This window comes from Pipra filicauda, unplaced genomic scaffold, assembly GCF_003945595.2.
Source record: "Pipra filicauda isolate LSUMZ 115617 unplaced genomic scaffold, ASM394559v2 scaffold15_size4787011_pilon, whole genome shotgun sequence".
Classification (NCBI taxonomy): domain Eukaryota; kingdom Metazoa; phylum Chordata; class Aves; order Passeriformes; family Pipridae; genus Pipra; species Pipra filicauda.
Genome location: NW_024104096.1, coordinates 1,230,097 through 1,252,044, shown reverse-complemented (window position 1 = coordinate 1,252,044; position 21,948 = coordinate 1,230,097). Strand labels below are relative to the sequence as shown.

At 37.0% G+C, this 21,948-nt stretch overlaps 1 protein-coding gene across 3 annotated transcripts in view; it reads right to left on the bottom strand.

Moving 5' to 3' along the window:
- The window catches only part of IDE (insulin degrading enzyme), a 65,477-nt gene extending 43,658 nt beyond the window's left edge, over positions 1-21,819 (bottom strand). The window contains exons 1-10 of one of the 3 annotated variants that reach the window (XM_027710996.2): positions 21,802-21,819; positions 11,654-11,838; positions 10,078-10,285; positions 9,172-9,341; positions 6,966-7,088; positions 5,435-5,547; positions 4,861-5,023; positions 4,151-4,243; positions 3,488-3,579; positions 1,789-1,869 (exon numbers count right to left, since the gene is read on the bottom strand). In XM_027710996.2, coding sequence (XP_027566797.1) covers positions 1,789-1,869; positions 3,488-3,579; positions 4,151-4,243; positions 4,861-5,023; positions 5,435-5,547; positions 6,966-7,088; positions 9,172-9,341; positions 10,078-10,285; positions 11,654-11,813 — 1,203 coding nt within the window. In that variant the 5' untranslated portion in view covers positions 11,814-11,838; positions 21,802-21,819. Of the gene's footprint in view, positions 1-1,788; positions 1,870-3,487; positions 3,580-4,150; positions 4,244-4,860; positions 5,024-5,434; positions 5,548-6,965; positions 7,089-9,171; positions 9,342-10,077; positions 10,286-11,653; positions 11,839-21,017; positions 21,183-21,503; positions 21,650-21,801 lie in introns of those variants that run through there. The other 2 variants (XM_027710995.2, XM_039379183.1) reach the window with 2 other exon arrangements.
- Positions 21,820-21,948: the final 129 nt, after the last annotated feature.

Here is a 21,948-nt window from a genome sequence, read left to right as displayed (position 1 = left end):
TATAAAAAGTCACCCACCTTTAAATAGTATTTTGAGTAAAGTAAAAAATAACGTGGTAAATGCTGACCCCTGCAGGATATTTTTAAAGATAAAAGAATACCAAGTACTCTACTAGACTGAATTTGGGGAAAAAAATGCAAGTAAGCAAAAACAAATAAAAGGAAGAAACAAAAATACCACCCCATAAAAAATCTCCCAAATAACCACTAAGTTCTTTTAGGATTCTCAAATAATTCAATTCTTATTTACAGTAATTTAAAGGTTAAGTATATTTCAATATCTAAAAGCATAATACAGATTTAAACACTTTCAATTCTAACATTCTTTATTTAGGACCAAGCTGAAAATCTCTTAAGGTACACGACAACTTAAGAAAAAAAAAGTTTAAACTTGTCTGAAAATGATTAGTGTGGTTGATAGGAAAACTTTCTTGATAAACACCTGAGAGGGAAAATTACCAGATGACACTGAGTACTTGCAGTCTGCCAGGCAGCTGTAATTTTTTTGACCGAAATTATTACAAAATTACTTTCTGAATTACATACATTATACAAAAAAATTACTGTGGAATGACTTCCAGAACACTGAGTAACTCATAAAAAGTATTCTGGAAAAGAGAAAGAGCTGCAGGGCTGGAAACCAAGGACAATGAATCAAACCTGTGTTAAAAAAAATTCAAATGTAAATGCTAAATATCCAGAATTTGATGCTCATTTAACTACTAAAAGCAGAATGAGAATTACCATTCATACTGCAAAGCACAGCAAAAGAAAGGCAGTGAAAAAAAAGTCCTGAATCACTACCATACTCTTTGGAACACTTCTGGCAACTTCCTGGCCTGATTTTTGAAGCAATTGTGATCAGAAACGATCCAACAAATACAAACCACTGAAAGACTGTTTCAGAAGTTAGAAGTCCATTTGTTACATAGATTTTAGGCATTTGACTGAACAAAAGCAAGAGACAGCAGCCCAAACACGACTTCTTTAAACAACCATTTAAATTATTTCAGTTCAGTCTAATGTTTTTTAGTAAACAAAGAAAATTCTAAAATTAAAGATCACTATTTTAGACTTTACAAATTAAAGGTCTAGGACCATTAACAGGAATTCCTGCAAAGAAACCGAAAGTTTCTCTGAATAAATGCAGACATTAGCTATGCAATGAAGAACGGCTGCAATCTATAAAAGTTACATAATTTCACCAGACAAAAAGAACCCAACAAACAAACCCACCTAAATGTTCCAAATGAGGGAACTGAATTCTGCAAGAAGTATAAAGACCAAGTAAAAGCTACACGATGGTTTTTTCAGTACCAACACATAATCACATCAGTAAAGTCAAACATTTGTAATTTGCAATCTTAATACAAATATTTCTGCTTACTGCAGTATTTCAACATTGTTAACTATGGAACATAGTGCTCATGTTAATGATAAAATACTACTTCTCTAATATTTTCCCTAATATTTCCTATTTAGCTACAGGTAGACACAGAATAACAAGCTACCTAAGTCTTAAGAAACACTGAAACAGATCAAATAGCAACTCCAGTTACTGTATAATCAGTTCTACCAAGTATAGAAGTATAAAACAGTAGAGCAAACAGAATGTGACCTATTGACTGCCAAAACTAAGATGTATGCAGCATGGTATTAGCTTCCTAAGCACAAAAAGTGCAGAGGACCTTTGCAGATGCCTGTATTTATTAAGATTATAGTCAAACACACAGCTAAATGATTATTAAAAAAACCAACAACCAAACAAAAATGACCCCCCTCCACTTACATGCAACATTCCTCCAAGCTTTGATGTATAACCTCGTGGTCGCTCTTTATCTTTAAATCTGAATGCCACAGCATTTAGATCCTAGAAAACAATGTATGAATGACTGAAGAGCATAAATTAAAGCCTATTTTAAGAATAATTATTTGCTACTTCATTCCTTTTTATAATGAAAGAAAACAAAGTACTTTTGTTGTATCCGTATTATAGCAGTTAGACAGGTACCTAACACAAGTTTTCAGTAACACTCAAGTTGCATAAAACTCACAAGCAATTTGGGATAGTATCACAACATGAAGTGTTATACGAGTCTTGTAAGTCCTGTTCATAGTAAGAGATCTATCCCATATCTCATATATTTAAATTTCCTGATAACTTGAAAACACACCAACTCTGATACAACCATAGGTTGCAGTGCAATGTTTGTTGTATGTTAACGAACTGAAGTCTTTCCCTCTTCCATTTTTCTTCCTTTTGTTCAGCCAGCCAATAGGTAAGTTTAGAGATAGAAAGAGTGTGTTTCTTTATGCTGTCTTAGCCACAGAAATAGAACACATCATTCTTAGGATACAATGCCAAGGGTGAATTAAAGAAATCTAAGACTATACAATCAGTGAAAAGTACAGTCCATCCTTCCAAGAAACCATGCAGAGAGTCTGATTAATTCAACAGTTCAGCTGAAAATAAACTCTAAAGATTCTTTTCATACTAGTTTGCCAGCTCTCTGACTCACCCCACAGTCTCAGGAGTGCTGGGGCTGATACAAGAGGAGCAAGGGAAAGACACAGGGATGAGATAGAAGGATGGAACTACCTCTTTCAAATCTTCTATTTGCTTACTCTGTAAAGTGAAAAAAATCCATTGGGATTTTTAGCAGAGTATAAAGAGACTTGAGACTATTTTTATAGGTGTACAGTGTCAAAGTGTAAGAAACAAAGCTAACCCAGCTGCAGAATTTCTGCTCCTAGAAGAGACTCAACAGTTTTCATAAAAAAAAGCTAAGGTGGAACAAGAAACTTTCACCCAAGCACATATAGTGAACCAATGAGACTATACACATAAATAAAACTGGGTTTATTTCACACTGACACTGAGGAATACAGTGCTATCTAATTCTAACAAGATACTTTACATTTTTGCCCTGTGCACACAGAACCATTCAGACTTGTAAGAAGCATGAACAGTTCAGCAAAGACCGAAGTGTACAGCCAAAGTACTCCATGAACAGCCTTTAGTTCACTTTTCAAAAACATGAGGGAACAAACAGCAAATGTCCCATTGCCTTTACAATCTCATCTATAGAATTTGACACATGAAAGAAGAGAGGGGTAGAATAACAGCCATTTCAATTTCCAATTCAATGTTACCCCTCAGAGAAAATGTTTCCTTCCCCTCCTCCTTCAGTGAAGACTAAGGAAGGTTATGAAAAATCCTTGTGGAAAGAGCAAGATCCTTCTTCCTTCACCTCCATTATGCTATCATAACCCACAGCTCTGTAAGAGTTTTTTATACCTATGTTAAGACAACCTATTCTGAATGTACTTGTCATTTGTGTCATGTTGCATCTTCAAAATCAATAAACTTAACTACCATGTGATTATTAAAGGCTACTTACACAGTCAAGTAATCTGTTTCTACTTATAATTAAAAAAAAATTTTGTAAAAATACAACCCTTGCACATATCAAGTCTCAATTACTTACCTTGCACTCTTGGAAAACCCATTCTTGAGGTCCTTCTGTACGTAGTTTTTGAATATATTGAAACATGTGCAAAATAATATCTTCAACATGCACTGGAAAGAAAAAAAAAAACACCTTAAAAATCCACTTAGTTCTTCACAAAGACGGAATTCTGATGAACACAAATATGGTTTCTATGATTTTATTTTTCATTACACTTTGATACATCAAGAAATTTAAGGACACATCAAGATATTTAAGGACATCTGCAATCCCACCAGCAAAGTTAAACCAGCTTTTCTCAGACATGAATTTCAGTGTTTATGTCCCCATCTAATTCCAAGAACTGCACTGAACATGTCTTCACATGAAGATATTGATTTATAATATAATTTAACTTGGGTCTGAATAGTATGAATAAGTAGCACACAACAGGTATTAACAGCTTTTACAGAAATTTATTTGAAGTATCTAATTAACTTAATATAATCTCAAATAAATTGATTTCTTAGGTGACCTGTGTTAGCATAGTGTGTTAGCATAGTGGGAGGATCTAAACAAAGAAGAGTAATCAGTTAAAATAAATTGGCTTTCAAGCTATAATTACAATTAGTCTCTTCGGATACAAACACAAACCCATCAGATCAGGAATAACATGGAATGAAGGCACATTGCTTCACTTACAAAGTCCTTCCTCTGTCAAGTCCACATTAATGATGAAAAACATGAAACCTCTAGCACCTTCCTTCTGGCCTCCAACAAGAGTATTTACCCATCCTATGACATCAGAAAGAAACTTTATTACATAAACAAATGTGTAACAATTTATGCAACTTTTTGTATGCTTCAGCAACATAACTTTTTTAAAACATATTTTGATTAATTTACATGTGCTCCTTCTCTTCCTTAATACTTACAGCAACAGTGCAAGTTAAATATAAACACAAGTCAGAACTATCTGATTTTGTACTCAGAGTGATATCACAAACTCAAGATCATTTGATTACTAGGTAATTTATTTCTGCTTGGAACAGAGTGATATAAGGAAAAATAGCATAAGATACCTTGCAGTCTTCCAGACATTAAGGGAGCTGACAAAGTAGTCTCAAAGTCAGTGACAGAATAGAAACACAATCATGTCAAAGTTCATATAACTATCTTAATAGGGCAGATAAAGGGGACTGCAAGAAATCATAGCTTCAGCAGTCTGAGTGCTTATTAGCTATTTATGTTTACCTGCCACAGAAATAAAGCGCCAAATCACTAACAATTCAAATTACTCAAGTAGTTGAAGGCTTTAACATACAGAGGTCAATTTTAAGTGAAACTCAGTTAAACTTGAAAGAAATGTGTGATCAAATATTTTTTTAATTGTTCAACTTCAAAGGACTTACCTTTGGCTTTAAGCTCTGATAGAAGACTCCCTGGGCCTTCATGCCCAATCAGATGACCAAGGTAATGGCCAGGGTTTGATTTATAGTATTTCTGAAGGTCTGGTATAGGAAATGTGACATAAAGATTTCTAATATCCTTAATGGGTACCACCTTGTAAAGTTGCTGAGGGGGAAAAACAAACGAAGAGACCCATAAACAAAGGGAAACTCATTTATTTTATTCCTCTCAGGAGCACATATTGTGTTCTTCACACACACACTTTATTTCCAATGTACCTTCAAACTCTCAAGAGTAAAGATATCTAAAACTTAGGGTAATGTGTAGCCATTCATAAGGCAAACAAAAAGAAAACTATCTCTCAGTTGCTTACAGCTGTAACCAAATGTACAACCTTTACTATAAACTATTCAAAACTACACTCGGCATGGAAAAGTGGGTGGAAAATCAATAAACGGACATGGAACTTGACAGGGACATGGATAAAAAAGTAGTGAAGTATATAATGTTTATTGAAACATAAAAAATATCATTGAAGGTATACACTCCTGATGGACAGTGTATCTCTATACGTACCCGGAGATGCTCTTCTTGGAAAGGATGTTCAGGAAACTCTGGTATAGGGACATTTTTATTCTCTACTTCTGAAAATAACTTTACCACTAAGCAAGTCAGCTCATCCAGAGATTCTAGAATAAAGAAACATTAGAAAAAAACACAGTCATTATCTGAAGACTCTGGTAAACTTGGGGTTTGAATATTTTTCGGGAGAGACATGAATTACACAGAAAAGTAGTTTCAATGGTGTTATGATAGTTAATTTCAGAACGCAAACCTATATTCGTACTTAACTTTTGAACTATAACATGCTAGAAACACCATGTTTATTAAAGGAAGGCTTCAATCATTATTAAAATAAATCCTGCAACCTAAAATAAATTTTACTTTTTACTGATAAATCTAAGCTAGAACCAAAGAAAAGATACACCAGCTATTGAACATTTACAAAAACAAACATTCCACAAAAAGCTTAAGGGACATGGAATTACAGCTGCAAATCTTCTAGACTGAAAACATCTTTGCCAAACTCGAATTTTCTTAAGCCTCAGCTCACATCCAGTATTTCAGATACAGGGGGAGTCAGGTCATCTGTCCTCAAGCCCCCCAAAATGACACATCTGTGACCTGTTTAAACACTTCTACTTTTACATCCATTCTAGTTTCAGTCTGTGACTGTAGTACTCTGCAAAAATGAGCAGCAGACCTTCTGCAGAAAGAATTTCATGTCGTGCATTAATTCACCTAAACTGACCTGTACCATTTCTGTTAAAATGCTGCCTTCAAAACTGCTATGTGCATTTTGGAGCACTTCTCAAAGTGTGAATAAGATAAAAAAGACTCATCTGTCAATTTTTTAGCATACGCCTTTCAAGGGTGGGCGTTGGAAGAAAAAAACGTGCATTTCTTGGACGTCTCAAAGCAATGGATCTCAAAGGATGTCTCAACATTAATCCTTGACAGATTTCAAAAGCAGTTATCAACTGGTTATCAAAACAATTCCAGTTAGACTGAGAAAGTAGAATCTTTCCTAAACAAAATACATGTGCTCCTACACTAAGAGAACTGTTCAGGGCAAAAAAACAACAAAACAATGCAAACCAAGATGGTTCACTGTATACCAAAATTTTGTGAACTACATGTAATTCTATTACAAACCTCTATTTTTTATTCACATCACCAAAATACACATTCATTTAAGCTTTACAACTACAGTGACGGTTTCCTTTAGTATAGATTCCCAGTTGCCAGGGTGATTCTTACTGAAAGCTTCCATTTAAAATTACTCAGTGAATTCTGCTTTTGATTAGATAAAGAATTAATTTTATTCCACTCATATCCACCATCCGAGCACTACTGTAAAACACCACATAAATACCAGTCTGTCAGCATATTTTCAAAAAGCAAACCATTCTCAACGCACTGTTATTAAGCTTTTAACAAATATATGCAAAATATCATCTTGTGTAGAATGTTTTAAGCAGTTGGAATCTTCATTTTCTTCTAATATATATGTAAAGACTTACTTAACCAACAGAACAAAACTCACCTCTTCCTAAGACACAAATAGCCATTAAATTTGACGAATAATAAGTAGAATGGAACTTCAATAGCTCTTGCCTGACATCTATTCCTTCTTTGGTTGGTCTAGTTTCCAGAGTGAGTTTGTTCCCTGCAGCATAAAAACAGTTAACAATATTTGACATCTATGAACTCACAGATTGAAAATAAATATATTAATTAATTCATCTGCTTTCCTTGGGACGGATATCAATTTTTTAAATAATTTCTATGCATAATAAGTAAACTGGATCAGTATGGTGTTATATTTTAAATATTTTGTCTATATTCCTCATCATCTAAAGACAAATTAAATTGTGAAGTTCTAGATACCCTACTGTGTTTATTCCCACAGCATCAACATATAGGTTAAAATAAAATAACACAAAGCTGAAGCTTTAATTCAGTAACTGTGCTGTTACAGTATCTGGAGTACATTATGAAGCAACAGTCAGAAGACACCCTGTAGATGTAAGAAAACAGACACTAGACAGTGCAGAAGTGCCTGGGAAACCACTTGATGCTGTTGAGGGCACTGATGGAGAAGAATTGCCATCACAGGCATTAATTCAGAGAGATCAGTGATGGGTATTTGGGGCACACTTTAACAAGAAAACTGGAAGACTAAGGTGTATTTGTTTCTATGGACAGACAAAGGACAATAGAAAGTTTGCTGACAAAACAAGCTGCACAGCAACCAAGAGCGACCTGAAGCATCAAATGGAGGCATTCCTATACTGTTCTGCATTAACAACATCTTAGCTGATCAAAAGGAAACAATAAGGATACCAAATGTAACTGTCATGAAAAACATGTCACAGATGTCATCTCTTCGGGTAAATAAAAAACATCAAAGCTGGGCTCTCCTTCTGCCAGGTCATATCTACAGGAAGGCTATGTGCTATCACTTAATCTCAGAATCAGAGCCTAATCTAAGGAGAGTTGAATATGACCACTGCTGTTGAATTTGAGCACTCTTTGGATACTCTCCCCATGAAAACGTTTCTCTTATGTCAGCTAAACAACCTTCTTAAAATGGGGAAAACTATTTAATATCTTCAGTAGCAGAGATTAACAAATGTACATTAAACACTTGCCTATTAATTAGTATTTCCCAAGACTCTTTTTTTCAAATTTATCTGTTTGGAGAATGCAGTTATAGCTTTGCTTTCACAGACAGCTTCCCTTTACTGGTCAACGGAGCAATCAATATGTGCTCCCACAGCAGGTGGCTACCAGACCCATAATTATGCTCTCCATCAGCAGGTGCAAAAATATTCTTGTCTTTCTGGAGACAGAGAAGGAAACTAGTCCCTTAAAGCCCATTATCTGCTCTCCCTGTCATCCTAACTGTCCCCAATATTTGAGTCAACTATTCACAGTACAAACTGACTCAGCCACAAAATGCATTGATGCTCAATGATTAAACAGTGCAGCCGTATTACTTTGACAGTTTCAAAAATAAATTCATGTCAAAAGTAACTTCTACGGAAAAAAAACCAAAACCACCAACATTTAAACTTCTACCAAAGCATCAAACATTTGTGGTTTTGACCATAACTATGGTATCTCACTTCAATGCTTTTTAAATTCAGGTTTTGGGGTGTTTATTTTAAATTGTTACTAAGCATTCTGTGAATAATTAAGCCTGAACAAAAAAATACAGCCATAAGATTGGAATATGTGCAAGATCATTTTATCTATCCATCTCCTACTGTTGTGCTCTATGGTAAGATGTTGTTTCTATATTCCTACTCAGTAATTTTCACTTCACTTTGCTGATCTTTCTGATTTGACCTAGTCACTGTCACCTAGTCTAAATGTTAGTTAACAAAAAGAGCATGTGGCTTACAACAATTTAAACAAAATTCATTCACTTTTTATGTTCGAAGACTTAACAGTACCAAATTATGACAAATCCAGTAACTGGAAAACAGTATTCACTGCAGTAATTATCAGAATCATAAAGGTTGCTTCATCACTACACTCCAAGTCTTGGATCTCTCTGTTTCCTATGCTTTTGTCTAGCTCTGTTTGGTTTATGATGTGGAAAATGTGATAAAGCACCACGATAAATATGTATGGAGAGGAAAAAAAGGGAATTGTTTCAGTCTGTCTTTAGCAATTTTATATAAACAATACTACTATGTATGTTACACAGAACTCCAATGAAAGATAATTATATTCTGACAAACCTGTTCCAAATTTACTGAAGGGATGATTGGGGTTTCCAGTAGCCTTCTCCAGTTGAAACAACCTCCAGGCATCATTCATCAGATTCTTCTCATGCTCAGAATCAACAGCATTCACTTCCCTGTCTTTGCAGCTTTCATCAAACAGAGGGCACAAGAAAAACTGGGCAAATCTAAAGAGAAAAACTTTAATTCAATCAAGAGTACTGTACATAAATGGTAACAGAAAAGTAATAAGCTTGGTACCTCCTGGAAACAACTGAATACATTCTTTTTTAATGCAGAACTTATAAATTCTGTAACAGTTTTGACACTGATTCAATATCTTTATTTCTCAGTCTCTCAATTATGTATAAATGCAGACAACACATTCATCATATAAGGTACTAAAAGAATAAGGACCCTGCATCACAATTCTCACTGAAACTTTCTAGTGTTTTGAGGTTTAACTGCAGGAGGCTCTTAATCTCACAAATCAAGTAAATCTTGTCAGACATCCAGGGAGAAGCCAAAGTAAACTCATTCTTTACCTCACTGACTACACACTTTTCAATTTCTGTCCTGTTCCCTTTACTAAAAGCATCCTAATATATTTCTAGACTTCACCCTGCTTTTGCTATCAATGCCTAAATTCATGATCATATTCTGTGACCCACATTTCCAAAAATACTCACTGTAAACACGACATTTAAATTTAAAAAATTCTGCCTCAGTGAAGAACTCTGCTAGCCGAAAAATAAATCTTAGCAAGACTTTTAAACAGAAAAATATCTGGTTATCAGTTTTAACAAAAGATAGTGCTCTCAACCCTTTTTTTAATATCATAACAATAGAACTAGCAAAAAACTTTTACACTAATTCAAGTAAAACCTACAGAACAAAAATGTCAATCTTAAAAAATGTGTTTACCTGTCTAGTGCACCTTCTAGATGTTCATGTGACACATCGAAGTAATAGTTGGTATGTTCACCACTCGTGAATGCATTTGAGCTCCCAGCATGCTCACTTAGGAATTGGCTATACTCGTTCTCTTTTGGGTATTTCTTGGTTCCCAGGAACAACATATGCTCACAAAAATGACTAAGCCCAGCAATGTTGGGGGGATCAGACAAGGATCCTACAGAAAGAAAAATTTCATGTAACCATTCACAAAAATTAATACTAAAACGTTAAGCCTTTTAAGATGTTCTACATTACAGTTCATTGCTTCAGGTAATTATGTATCAATTCTGTAGCTGTAAGCAGGCACTTGAGCAACTATAGTCAACTAAACTTAATCTTAAAAAAAAAATTAAAAATTAGAATTAGTAATAATCAATTAGTGTATCAACCTGCCTCTTCAAATCAGCTTGCCCTTCCTTATATAGGCAACTTTTCAATTGAAGTCTGTGACTCATAATCTGTAAAGACCTGGCAGATCACACTGTTCTAAATTCTATACCTTGACTGTACTGTGTTAAAAGGCAGCGACTGCCAACCATAATTAAGGAGGTATTTATCCAGGACAAGTGATAACCTGTGATTGCCTGAACACAAGCACCTATGGATGACCAGCTAGTAGGTGTGAAGGCAAACAAATTATAAGACAATAATGATTTGGAAGAATGGAAGACAAAACCACGGAAGTTTGAGTCTGGCAGTCATGCTTTGGAGTGTGCAGCGATGTGCAATGGGAGATCAGAGATGAAGGCAACAGATACATCTCCTCCAGTAGACACACACGAACTGGACACAGCAGCTGGCTATTACTGCCATATACCTAAACAAAACCACATTCGGGATCCTCTGAACTAGATAATGATTTGGGACTGCTACCTCCATAATAAAAAAGGTCAGAAGAAGTTACTCTATTACTTCTCCCCTAACACCAACAGCAGCAAGAGCTCCCAACTACAAACTTGGTAAGAGATTGTAGTTATGTGTGGGTGCATCATACTTTCCAAGCAAGTGAAAAACTACACAAGCTTGAGAAATACCTCAAATATAAGGAAAGGCTTGCTTTATTCCAAACAGTCAAAGTAACTGCCTTTCCCTTCTATTTCCAGTATTTGTTTGCACACAAGCATCACTGGAGTTAGGGAGAGCCTCCAACTTCTCCAGCATTATAGCATTTTCTCACCTCTACACATCAACAACTAAACATGAAAAAAGCAAGTCTGACATGACAGATGGAGCTGTCTAAAATAATTGCACCTACACCCGTCCCTTTCCTGCTTACAAAAGATCTTTCATAACACGAAACTTCATGGTTAAAAGCAGTCTCTCTACTGACTGAGCTACACTTGAGTAAACACAGAGTACAGTAAGAGCATTTAGTTAGCTCTAATAATTTTCAACTTGATGTGTCAAAGAATTAAACTCCAAATTACAACAAAAGGCTAAGCTGCCAACTGCATACCACTCCTGTCAGTTTATCTGCAATCAAGATACCAAAACCTTACGCATTTTTATTAATGACATAATGAACACAGCATGAATTAAATACCTATGTGGACATCAAGTGCTGCTGAAGACTTATCTGTGGTGGGGTCACTAATGAGAAGAGCTTTAATGCCATTTGCCAGTTCCAGTCCACGATATTCTCGTTTATCCTCAGGTGATTTGATAATTTCATTTGTTATTCTCTTAATAGCTGGATTGTTCATTTTGTTGTTTGTCTCCTTCTGAAACCTTGAAGAAAACAGAAGAAATTTCACTTATTATTTTTACTTAAGCCTTGCAACTATTTTAATATTATGTTAGACAATACAGGGCAATACTGACAGCAAGAAGTTCTATTCTGCAAAAAAAACTCACCTAGTTTGCCTAAAAGTATAGTTCAGATCCTGAAAGATATTGCTGTTAAAACAAAAAAAATCCTGAAGACCAAGAAACATAATAAAAATGTAGATCACATAACTGAATGCTTCAAGTATCATACTACTGGTAATTTAAAAAACTCCAAACTTAATACATGTCATTCCCTTATTCGATTATGATAAAATTGAATTAAATGAAGCATACACCGCTACCTCAAGTATACTTTCAAAAGTATCTCATGTGTCTGAATTGGTGGTTATATTATGAATGTTGTAACTTTGTGATTGTTAGATAAACAAAATTTTACTAACAGATTACTGGATTTGTACACTCAAGCAAGAAATGGTAACACTGTTTGCAATGTTGCCACTAAAATACAAACACACTGCAGAACTGTCATGATAAACAGGAATAGACCGTCTCACACGTTTAAACTTGTACTATTAGTTTAACAGATGCTATGAGACGCTTCTTTAATGGCACAATTTTGAAATGCTAAGAAACTAAGTGTGATTCTGAAATCATAAACTGTGGTTATACATTTTTTTAAATGCCAAGTGAAGAGGTAAGACATTCAGACTAGGATATTTGTGGAGGTAGAGTAGAACCCCTTGACTGTGTGTTAAAAATAAAACAAAAACAACACACAAATAACAAACAGCAACACAAAACCGAAATAAAAACGTCCAAACAAACCACAAACACACACAAAAAGAGCACAAACCCCAGACGTGGGAAATCAGAAAGCTACGCTCTGAGATCATTCACATGGTGGATTCCTGTATGTAACAGCCACTGAATTCTGTCTTACAGGAAGGGTTTTAGAACAGGGTCTGTTCTATAAATATATAGTACCAACAAAACTTAATCTTTTCCTGTGGTGAAACATTGCTTGGCGTACTGCTGCTCAATTTACTACATGGGCTTCGTTAGTCATCACTGAATTCATTTCACTTAAAAAACCAGCTCCAAGTCCCACTCCCCACCACAACACATACATACAGGCATGAGAAATTTGTTTGTATCACATAGATAAGACAGAGTTTCACAGCATTTCTGTTCCATTTTCAGGCTGTACGATTCAAGGAACTTCCTCCAAGTTTTAAAACTATGTACAAGCTTAAGGCCCTAGGGGATGTAACAACGTGAAGGACTGCAAAGTTCTCAACATACAGATTGTTTCAAGGTACTCACTTATGACATTTTAATCAACTCTCTAGCTAGCAAACCAACTGCATACTCAGTGTTACAGATATGTGACAAAAAACTCTGAAAAAGAAAATCTGATTACATATTTTACTTACAGTTTAAAATTACATATGAAAGGGAGTCAGCTAATAAAATCTCCTTCCTAAAATACTGTTATCATTCTCAAAAAGAGAAGCAGTTCTGAAAGCTACTGTCCCTCTGGATCATCTCCTTCGAATTTATTCATGTGACTCCATGGTATAAAAAAAACAGCCAACTTGAAGCCAGCAGAAGCAGTGCCACTGTTGGTGTTATATATCATAATGAGGTTAATAAAGAGTTTATTATTAACAGCATTTTAAGGATAGAAAGTTTGTGAACATAATTTCTATGGCAGAATCAATGAAAACGAGTGTTTCACAAACACTAAATCAAGCTTTTACTTGTAGCAGAGTGAAAGTTTGTTTAAGACTTGATTTATGTTTGCAGAAGGAGATATATATATATATATATATATATAAAAATATATATATGTAAACTGGAGAAGACATTATTGTAAAAAACCCCAAAGTAGTAAAGTAAGCATTACACCTCTGAAAGAAGTAAAAATATTACTTTGGAACTTTCAAATATGCTTAAATTATAACACGTCCTATTATGAAAAAAAGCAAAATACAAACAGGAATTATAATCCAAAAAGAAAATAGAAGCACTCATCTTAGAAAGCATCAATGAATAATAAGAATCTGAATGTCTCTAATCAAAATCCATAAAGATTATGAAGTAACTTTTTACAGTTCAATATAAGTGCAGTTCAATTCATTTTAGAAGGAAATAGTTCCACTAGTAAAACATGGTTCTCGCACTGTGAATTACTTTAAAAAAAAAAGTGCAGCCAAATGTAATCACTAAACAATAACTGAAATGCTGAATTTAAATTTATATGTCTACACTCTCATTTAAACCTTCATTTATCCACTAATTTCACCCTGTACTCACGCTAATTCTGCTTGGAACATCTATGGGCTTCCTTCCTCCAAAAAAATGCAGATACCACTGAAATCCAAAGACTACTCCAAGTACTGCACATCTCTGTTTCTCTGCATCAACAGCACTGATACAAACAATGCTAACAATTAAAAAATGCCTCCATGTTCAAAGTTTAGAGTATTAAGTAGAAATACTCTACTCTAGATACTATGTAAAATTTATGAAGTGAGAATAGATACTGCTTTTCATATATGAAAATCAGTAACTATGTTCTAATTGTTTTTCACTTGCACACAAGTGATTTGCACACAAGTTGGACTGACAAATGTAAGTATATAGGAGAACAAGGAGGTCTCTGAATCTCCTAATTTCACATCTGCTAAGGAAGACATCTTGGTTTTCAGCTAGAATATTCTGTCTCATTAAGATACTAGTTGCTTATTGTAAGACACATACACACTATAAGCTGCTCAATTTGTGGGTTTTTTTAAAATGTTATACAATTTCCTTGTCATCTGATATCTCCTTGTTATTTCTACACCATATCATTAAGTCATAGAACTTTACTGTTTGTTCAGATGACTCATCTTTCCAATGTGATTCATCAAATTACGCAGCTTCTATGAAACCCTACGAGATTGCAATTGATGTCTTGTGAAGCTGTACACCTCCACTTCATTTTATTATCCTTCCCTACTTCTGTCTCCTTCATAGGCTACCTCCAGCTTGGTAGTCAAATTTCAGTGAAGGAAAAAGGTACAATCTTCAAAAGGACAAAACCAGTAATTAAGCCTTCAAACGAAGGACTTAAACTTGCATGTCAATCTTCATTGTTATGTCAAGGGGCATTGTGAACACAGCATTCTCTAACTTCAAAAGGGTTTGCATGATTAACCTACAATTATTTTGTTGCAAACTGAATTAATAATACCAGACAATTTGTATGAAAGCAAGAGCAGATCAACTATGCCATACTCCTGGAAGGCAATACGTCAGAAGAACAAGACCAACACCTTCCTGCTCAAGTACTGTTCTTCCTGGTGCGATGTTACTACAATATAAAAGTGAGGAAACTTCACTTTAGAGAGAGAGAGAGAGAGAGAGTTTTTGTACCATTGCTTTTTCTTATGGAGTAAACTGTAAGACCTAATATTAAACATTCCCTCATATGACTGTTTTCCTGTGCAGCTTTTAAGTTCTCTAAGTGCAATTGCTTTAGAGGAATACCACATTCCATTCTTTCAGACCAGAATCCTAAAACTCTACAAACCACTTTTTGACAACAGAACTGCTTTTAACCACAGGCAAAAAAAAGTGATAAAACCAGAAAGAATTCTGTATTTCTCATTATTTTTTAGAAGTAGGTTAATTTCTAAGGTCATGTTCAGACACTGCCCTGAAGTACATGTGCTGTATCTACTTGCTCTGCTTGTCATTACAGTGAGCACCAGCTGCTGCAAAGCAATTCATCCATAAAGGAGATGCCATGTTTATTGCAAAGCTAATATCCTAACATAAACATTTAAATGTTTAAATGAAAATATTTAAAAGATACATTGTCATACTACTTTCACAAAACAGAAGCAACAGTGAAAGATCCAAATAAGCAAGGACAGCAGGAACAAATACAAAGCATTACTGTGACACTGGAAATTCTTCCACTGGCTCAAAAATTATACTTGGCAAGATAACCAATGGAGAAAGAAAAAAAAAAAGAATGGGAATGCCTGAACTCAGAGCAGTGCCTCTATTCAATTAATAGGAAATATTCTTCCTCCTCCTCAAAATTATTTCACTTGTACAAGAAAAGTATCAGTTAAAACCAATGCTGAAATTTCAATTATAGCACTTTGAAGTGAAATTATATTCTGTTCCTGGAGGTTCCATTTTTGTAATCATTTCCAGGCAGGCAGTCCCTTGGAACCAGTAAGGCTCTCTGGGGATGCCAGGTTTCACCTGCAAACACAGCATTACAGAGTGGGATTAAGTGATATATGATTCTACCTCACTATTTTAATCTCTCAAAGTTATTTTAGTAAACTTACTTTAATTAAAAATTAGCCAATGTAATCAAATCTAAGTTCAATGTTTGAACAATTAAAGGACCATATTTGAAAACCAATTAACAGAAACTCCTGAGGGTTGCTTCAATGCAAGAATGTGACTAGCTAATAAAAACATGACCCCCAAAGCAAAATCTCTGAAGCCTTTTTCAAGACTTTTTTGACATGGCAGTCTGCATTTCTTTCCATTTATATCAGCTGCCTTAAAATTTGGGTTTACCTGAAGATTTTATGCAACTCGATGCTTACCATTTACCAGAGTGAAGAGAAACCTTTGTTGAGTCAGAGCCTCTCTCTCTGTTCTGTCCTGCAGAGTTACCATTGGTAACATGTTCTCTGTCTTATTCACTAATCCATCTTGGTTACATGAAGATTTCTCCAGCTGCCAATGCATGGAGTGAAAGAAGTGCTGTGTGCTTTGGCAGGAGGCCTGGTGCTGCAGAACCACCAGCCAGAGTTTTCTCATCTCTCTTACAGAGATGGCAGCACTGAACTGAGCACTCTGGAGGAGTCCAGGAACTTCTTCAGCTGCTCATGGCTTTGCAACAAATCTGCACTCTTGCACAGGTCTTCACTCCTCCTCCTCTTTGTCTCTTGCACCTACTTCTGCTCATGATAGCAGTAGAATTTGATGGCACTGTGATATCCTTGTGTGTGTAACAATCATGTTACCAGTAAGACAATCAATAATCTACCTACTCTCCATTCACTTGTATGTTATAATTAAAAAAAATATTTTTAAACTAAACCATAGGCAGTCAAGTTTTTTTCCCAAAATCGGACAAATGTTTTGAGTAGTTACCAAGAATGCAATACAAAAATGGAGCAGAAAAAGGGTAATCTCAAGAAATTTCAAAAAAAGAAAACCCAACCAAAACCAACTAACCAACCAAACCAAAACAAAAAACCCTGAAAAAAACCACCACCAAAAAACCAAAACCCAAATCAACAAATTAGATCAATTCAAGCGAACATTACCAAAAAGGACTCTTCAGGAGACTCTCCATAACTCTTTCAGGTCACAGGTTCACCAGCAGACAAACCTAGCAATCCTTCTTTTACACATTTAGAGATTAAAATACTTCACATTATTCAACATCCATGAAGCATCAATCTTCTGTGAATTTACTTGTCATGAAGCTAGAGAATGTATGAGATCCCAACACGTTCCTGATACTGATCTAAATAATTCTAACTGCATACACAGGCAGACAGACTGCATAAGTAGATAAACTGCTTAAAATGTTAACATATTTTATCATTTTTAAACTCATCAGGAATTCAGCATACTACTTCATACACAAAGGCTCCAACTACAAAGACCCACAATGACTTAATCAGTGCTACCAAGTTATTAAGAGCAACTAATCAAGCCAAATCAGGCAAGTTTGAAGATGATGAATATTTATAAGGTTTTGTTATGTAGTTTATTTTGAAGAAATTCTAAACTCACGCTACAATTAAAGCATTTTCAGAACCTCAGTCTGCAGCTTTTTGCCAAGTCTATAATTGATTCAGAAAATTCCCTCCTAATGATGGTGGCCAGGGCAGACACTTGCCTTGCTCTGGTTCTCAAAAGAATCCAGCTTCTACAACTTCTGGATCACAGCAGTAAAACTTGGTCTGCCACAGGCTTCACTGCCAACGTGACAGCAGAAACACTGGTGTGCAACACTGGTGTACAGGAATTACCAGTAGCATTAATGAGACAATACCACGTGTGAACTTGGCAAAAACAAGGGCCTGGTGGCTTCACATGTAAGATCAGGCAATTGGCCTGAGAAGTAAAATGATGTGTGCTTTCAACAGTCTTGTGTTAGTCAAACAAGATGGGATATACAATAAAGACACCATAAAGCTGATTTATTGCCCTAAATCTATGTTCCTTAAGTTGACCACTCCAGTTTCCAAAGCACTGGGTAAAAAAATCAAACAAAAAGGCAGGATTTTATACAATCTGATTTTACACACAGCAATAAAGGATAACAAGTTTTTTTTAAAATCTCTATATCACTTGAGCTTACTTTCCCTACCTCCTCAAAAATTGCCCCAAACAATTCATCCAAACACAACCTCCAAGGTAAACAAGCTTTAACCATGTTCACCAGAAATAAAACAATTAAAATTAGTCTTTTCCCAGCAATTCTTCACTTCGATTTTTTACAAGATTGCTGAAAACTAGGGAAATTCCAAAAAGGTTTTGAAGCCTTTGATTATTTGAAAGATTTGAGAATTTTTAAACTTAAGTAAAACTATCTGGTTTCAATTTTTAGACGTCATCATAACATAGGATCTTCAGAATTTTCACAAATGTGGATTTTACAATTATTTTCATCAGTCTCAAACTGAGTGTTAAGAACAAGACTGACCAGACTAATTTCTGTGCTACGTGACCAGCTGCTTGAAAATGTATTTTACACATTTGCTTCAGAAATGTACTCATTAATTCAGTTAATTGTTTTATGCCTTGTATACTTGCAAACCAGCGGGTTCTGAGTCTCTTCCTCCTTCCCTGACATTTTTCCTTCATCACTCTACAGTTGCAGGGTTTAGTCCACAACCCCAGTACAGTGGTGGTGTCTGGTGCATGACCCTGCACACACAGTGGGAAACATCAAACTGGATGCTATAGGAAAGACCTCTGTGCTTTATTCCAGCAGTATCTTAATGTGTATTTCATAGATTTTATCTACAAGTAGCACATCAGATTGCCCAAAACTCTTTGTAAAGCCAACTCATTTAATACTTTATGCTACCATCTGTCTTATACCCTCAAAAAGAAAAACTTGTGAGATCTGAATTAAAAAAAAACCAAGATGAGACTAAAACTTGTGCATAACACCAAGTAATACATAGAAAGATGAGAGAACTGGCAAGAAAATCTGATCTATCAACAAAAACAGAGAGCACTTCAGAATTCTGAATCATTAAAAGCACTGTAATCCCACATTAAAAGCAATTGCTTATCTGACACTAGAGCTCTGACATAACCAACAAACCCATAACAACGAGCAGTTTACAGGAGTCAGGGGTGTGTTCAACAAAGGAAGTCCTGGCTGTTCACCTATTTGCTGGTTCAGTTTTTACAATTTTGGACAATTCAATTCTAGTTCTACTGCTAACCCTGTAAGTAAACTCTCAACTCTACAGCATTTTTTCCATCTCAGTTGTTCAGGCAATGTGTAACTCACTCTAAAAACAAGTTGCAAAAGGTCAGACCTTAACAGAAAGCAACTTTCAAACAAGCTCCATCAAAAATCACCTTATTACATATACACAGTGCTATCTCATAAGCATATTTTATCAACTTAGGGACATCACAAAAACTGAAAACAAAGATGTACATTGACAGACCCTGCACATGCAAATACAAAACCAGATGCAAAACCAACTAAAGCAATTTCTCTAGATTTTTATTACAAACTTTATGATTTCTATCTTGTTAAAAGATCAATATACCAAAATTATTATAAAAGCATCTAATACAATAGAATTAATATATTAAAAAATATCAACTTAATATGCGATCTCTCAAATGGTCTGACAGTATTTTCAGTAAATCATTTCTACAGTAACCTGCAGTGAACCCTAGCTAGGGGCCTGATACCTTCCAGTTCAATGAAACACTGGAGGTACTAAACAACTTGTCCCTTCCCTCTTTCTTCTGGATCTAACAGGGTAGGGGAATCCTTCTGTATTCATGTGCAAAGTAAGTTATATGCTTGACAGTTTGATCAATTCCCGAAGGTACCATTTCATCCATGGGATTAACACACAGCTTTACACCGACTGAAGACAGAAAGGAAAATGGGAGCAAAAAAGCATGCAAACACGGATACATGAATCCTTCACCTCTTTCCAACTAGAACAGATCACTTCAATGCCATACATGAGACAAAAAGCAGATAAGAAGTTCTAACTGTGAAATTATCTTGCTGCTTGACATGCAGATGAAGGTTAAAAATTTTATGAAAAGTTAAAGCTGAAAAAAGGTGAAAACATGAACAAAATACAGAAATGGAAACAGAACATGTAATTGAAAAAAAAATTCTTAATTTCCACATCTTAAAAAAAAAAATCACATGAAAGCACTATGCCTGCTCTCTTTTCATTATCATTTATGTAAATCCTAATTCACAATTAAAATTAAACAGATGATTAAATCATGCTTGTAGGCAGCATGAAAACATAACAGGCCTACTCACATATATAAAGTTAAGTCCAAATACTGCATATATTCACACGCTTCAAGAGGAGTAATCTAGAAGGAGAAACTACAGCCTGAGAAAAATCATTGGCTCCGAATATGCACTGTGGATTACCTTTACAATTCTGAAGCATAAATAGCAATAATGAACAATAACGGTGCATCCGAATTTTGACACGCAAGCACTGACAGTATGAGTCATCATAACTCACTTTTTTCCCCGGAAAGATGCTACTTTTGACGTAGCATCTTACTTGTGCAGTGTTAAAAATAGATTTGGCTACTAAGGTACAGGATTAATGAAAGAAAGAAAACAACTTGGCCTTTGTCCCCTTATTCAGCTCTCTTCCTGGAAAAACTTTGCCGAGTTGTTACGCAGATTAATTTGCCCCTAAAAGCGAGCCATGCCAAGCCTCCCGCCCGCTCCTCCCTCGATCGAGGTTACTTCTCTCTCCCCACCGGAGCTGGTAACACTGGTAACACACACACAAAACAAGCCCCGCACAATGCCAGTGCCAGACGGCTCGTCACAAACTGAAGAGGCCGCTCCCAGCAACTTTGGGCGACTGATAACAGTTTCTTCTTAAAGAATTTAAACTTACTTTTTTTTCCTCTTCCACAATTAAGGCTTAGGAAGTCGTGGCAAGTAACATGAAAATTCATGGGTTTTTTTTCCAAGAAGGAAGGGAACAATAAAGCAAGCCCCCGGGCAAGGAAAGCCGCACGGCTGATGACCAAGCTTGCTTTGTCAAGGGAGGTGCAGCTGCAGACACCGGAGCACGTCAGCCCGAGCGGCAGGGCAGGACTCCGGGCAGGACACGGCAGGACACAGGGCAGGACTCCGGCCTCCCGGCACACCCGGCCCCGCCGCCCCCAGCTCGGCTTCCCGCGAAGGCTCCGCCGCCAGTCCCCCTCCGCGGCCCGAGCCCCCTCGGCTCCCCGCCCGCCGCACAAGGTGCCCCCGCCCCACTGCCGCCTCTTACACAACCCTGCGGGGGCTCTGCGGCCTCCCGGCCCCGGGTCACACGGCGCCGGGTCCCGCGGCCCTGCCCCGGCCCTGCCCCGGCCCCGCCGCACTCGCACCGTACCCGAAAGAGCTGCGCCGCCGGCCCGGAGGGAAGAAGCGCGGGGCCGGGGCGGCCCAGGGGCGCGCCCAGCCCGGCAGAGCCCGGCTCAGCACAGGGCACAGCCGCTGCCGCATAGCCCTGGCGGCCCCGCCGCCAGCACCGGCCTTGCCCCGCCGCCCGGCCCGGCTCCGGTCGCTCAGCACGCGCCGCTCCCCGGCGCCATGTTCTCCGCCCGCCTCCCCCCGCCGCCCGGCCAATCCCTCCCGGCGCCCGCGGGGTCCCGTCCGCCCTCCGCGCCCGGGCCTGGCGGGACCCGTACCTGGGGGTACCTGGGAGTGCTGGAGCTGCCTCTGCCGCCGGGAGGGCCGGGGCTGCGGCTGGGGAGGGGGCCGGGGGCCTCTGGGAGGTAGGCGGAGGCGGCGGAGGGGGTGGGTGGCTGGGCGGGGAGCCGGGGCGACACTCGGCG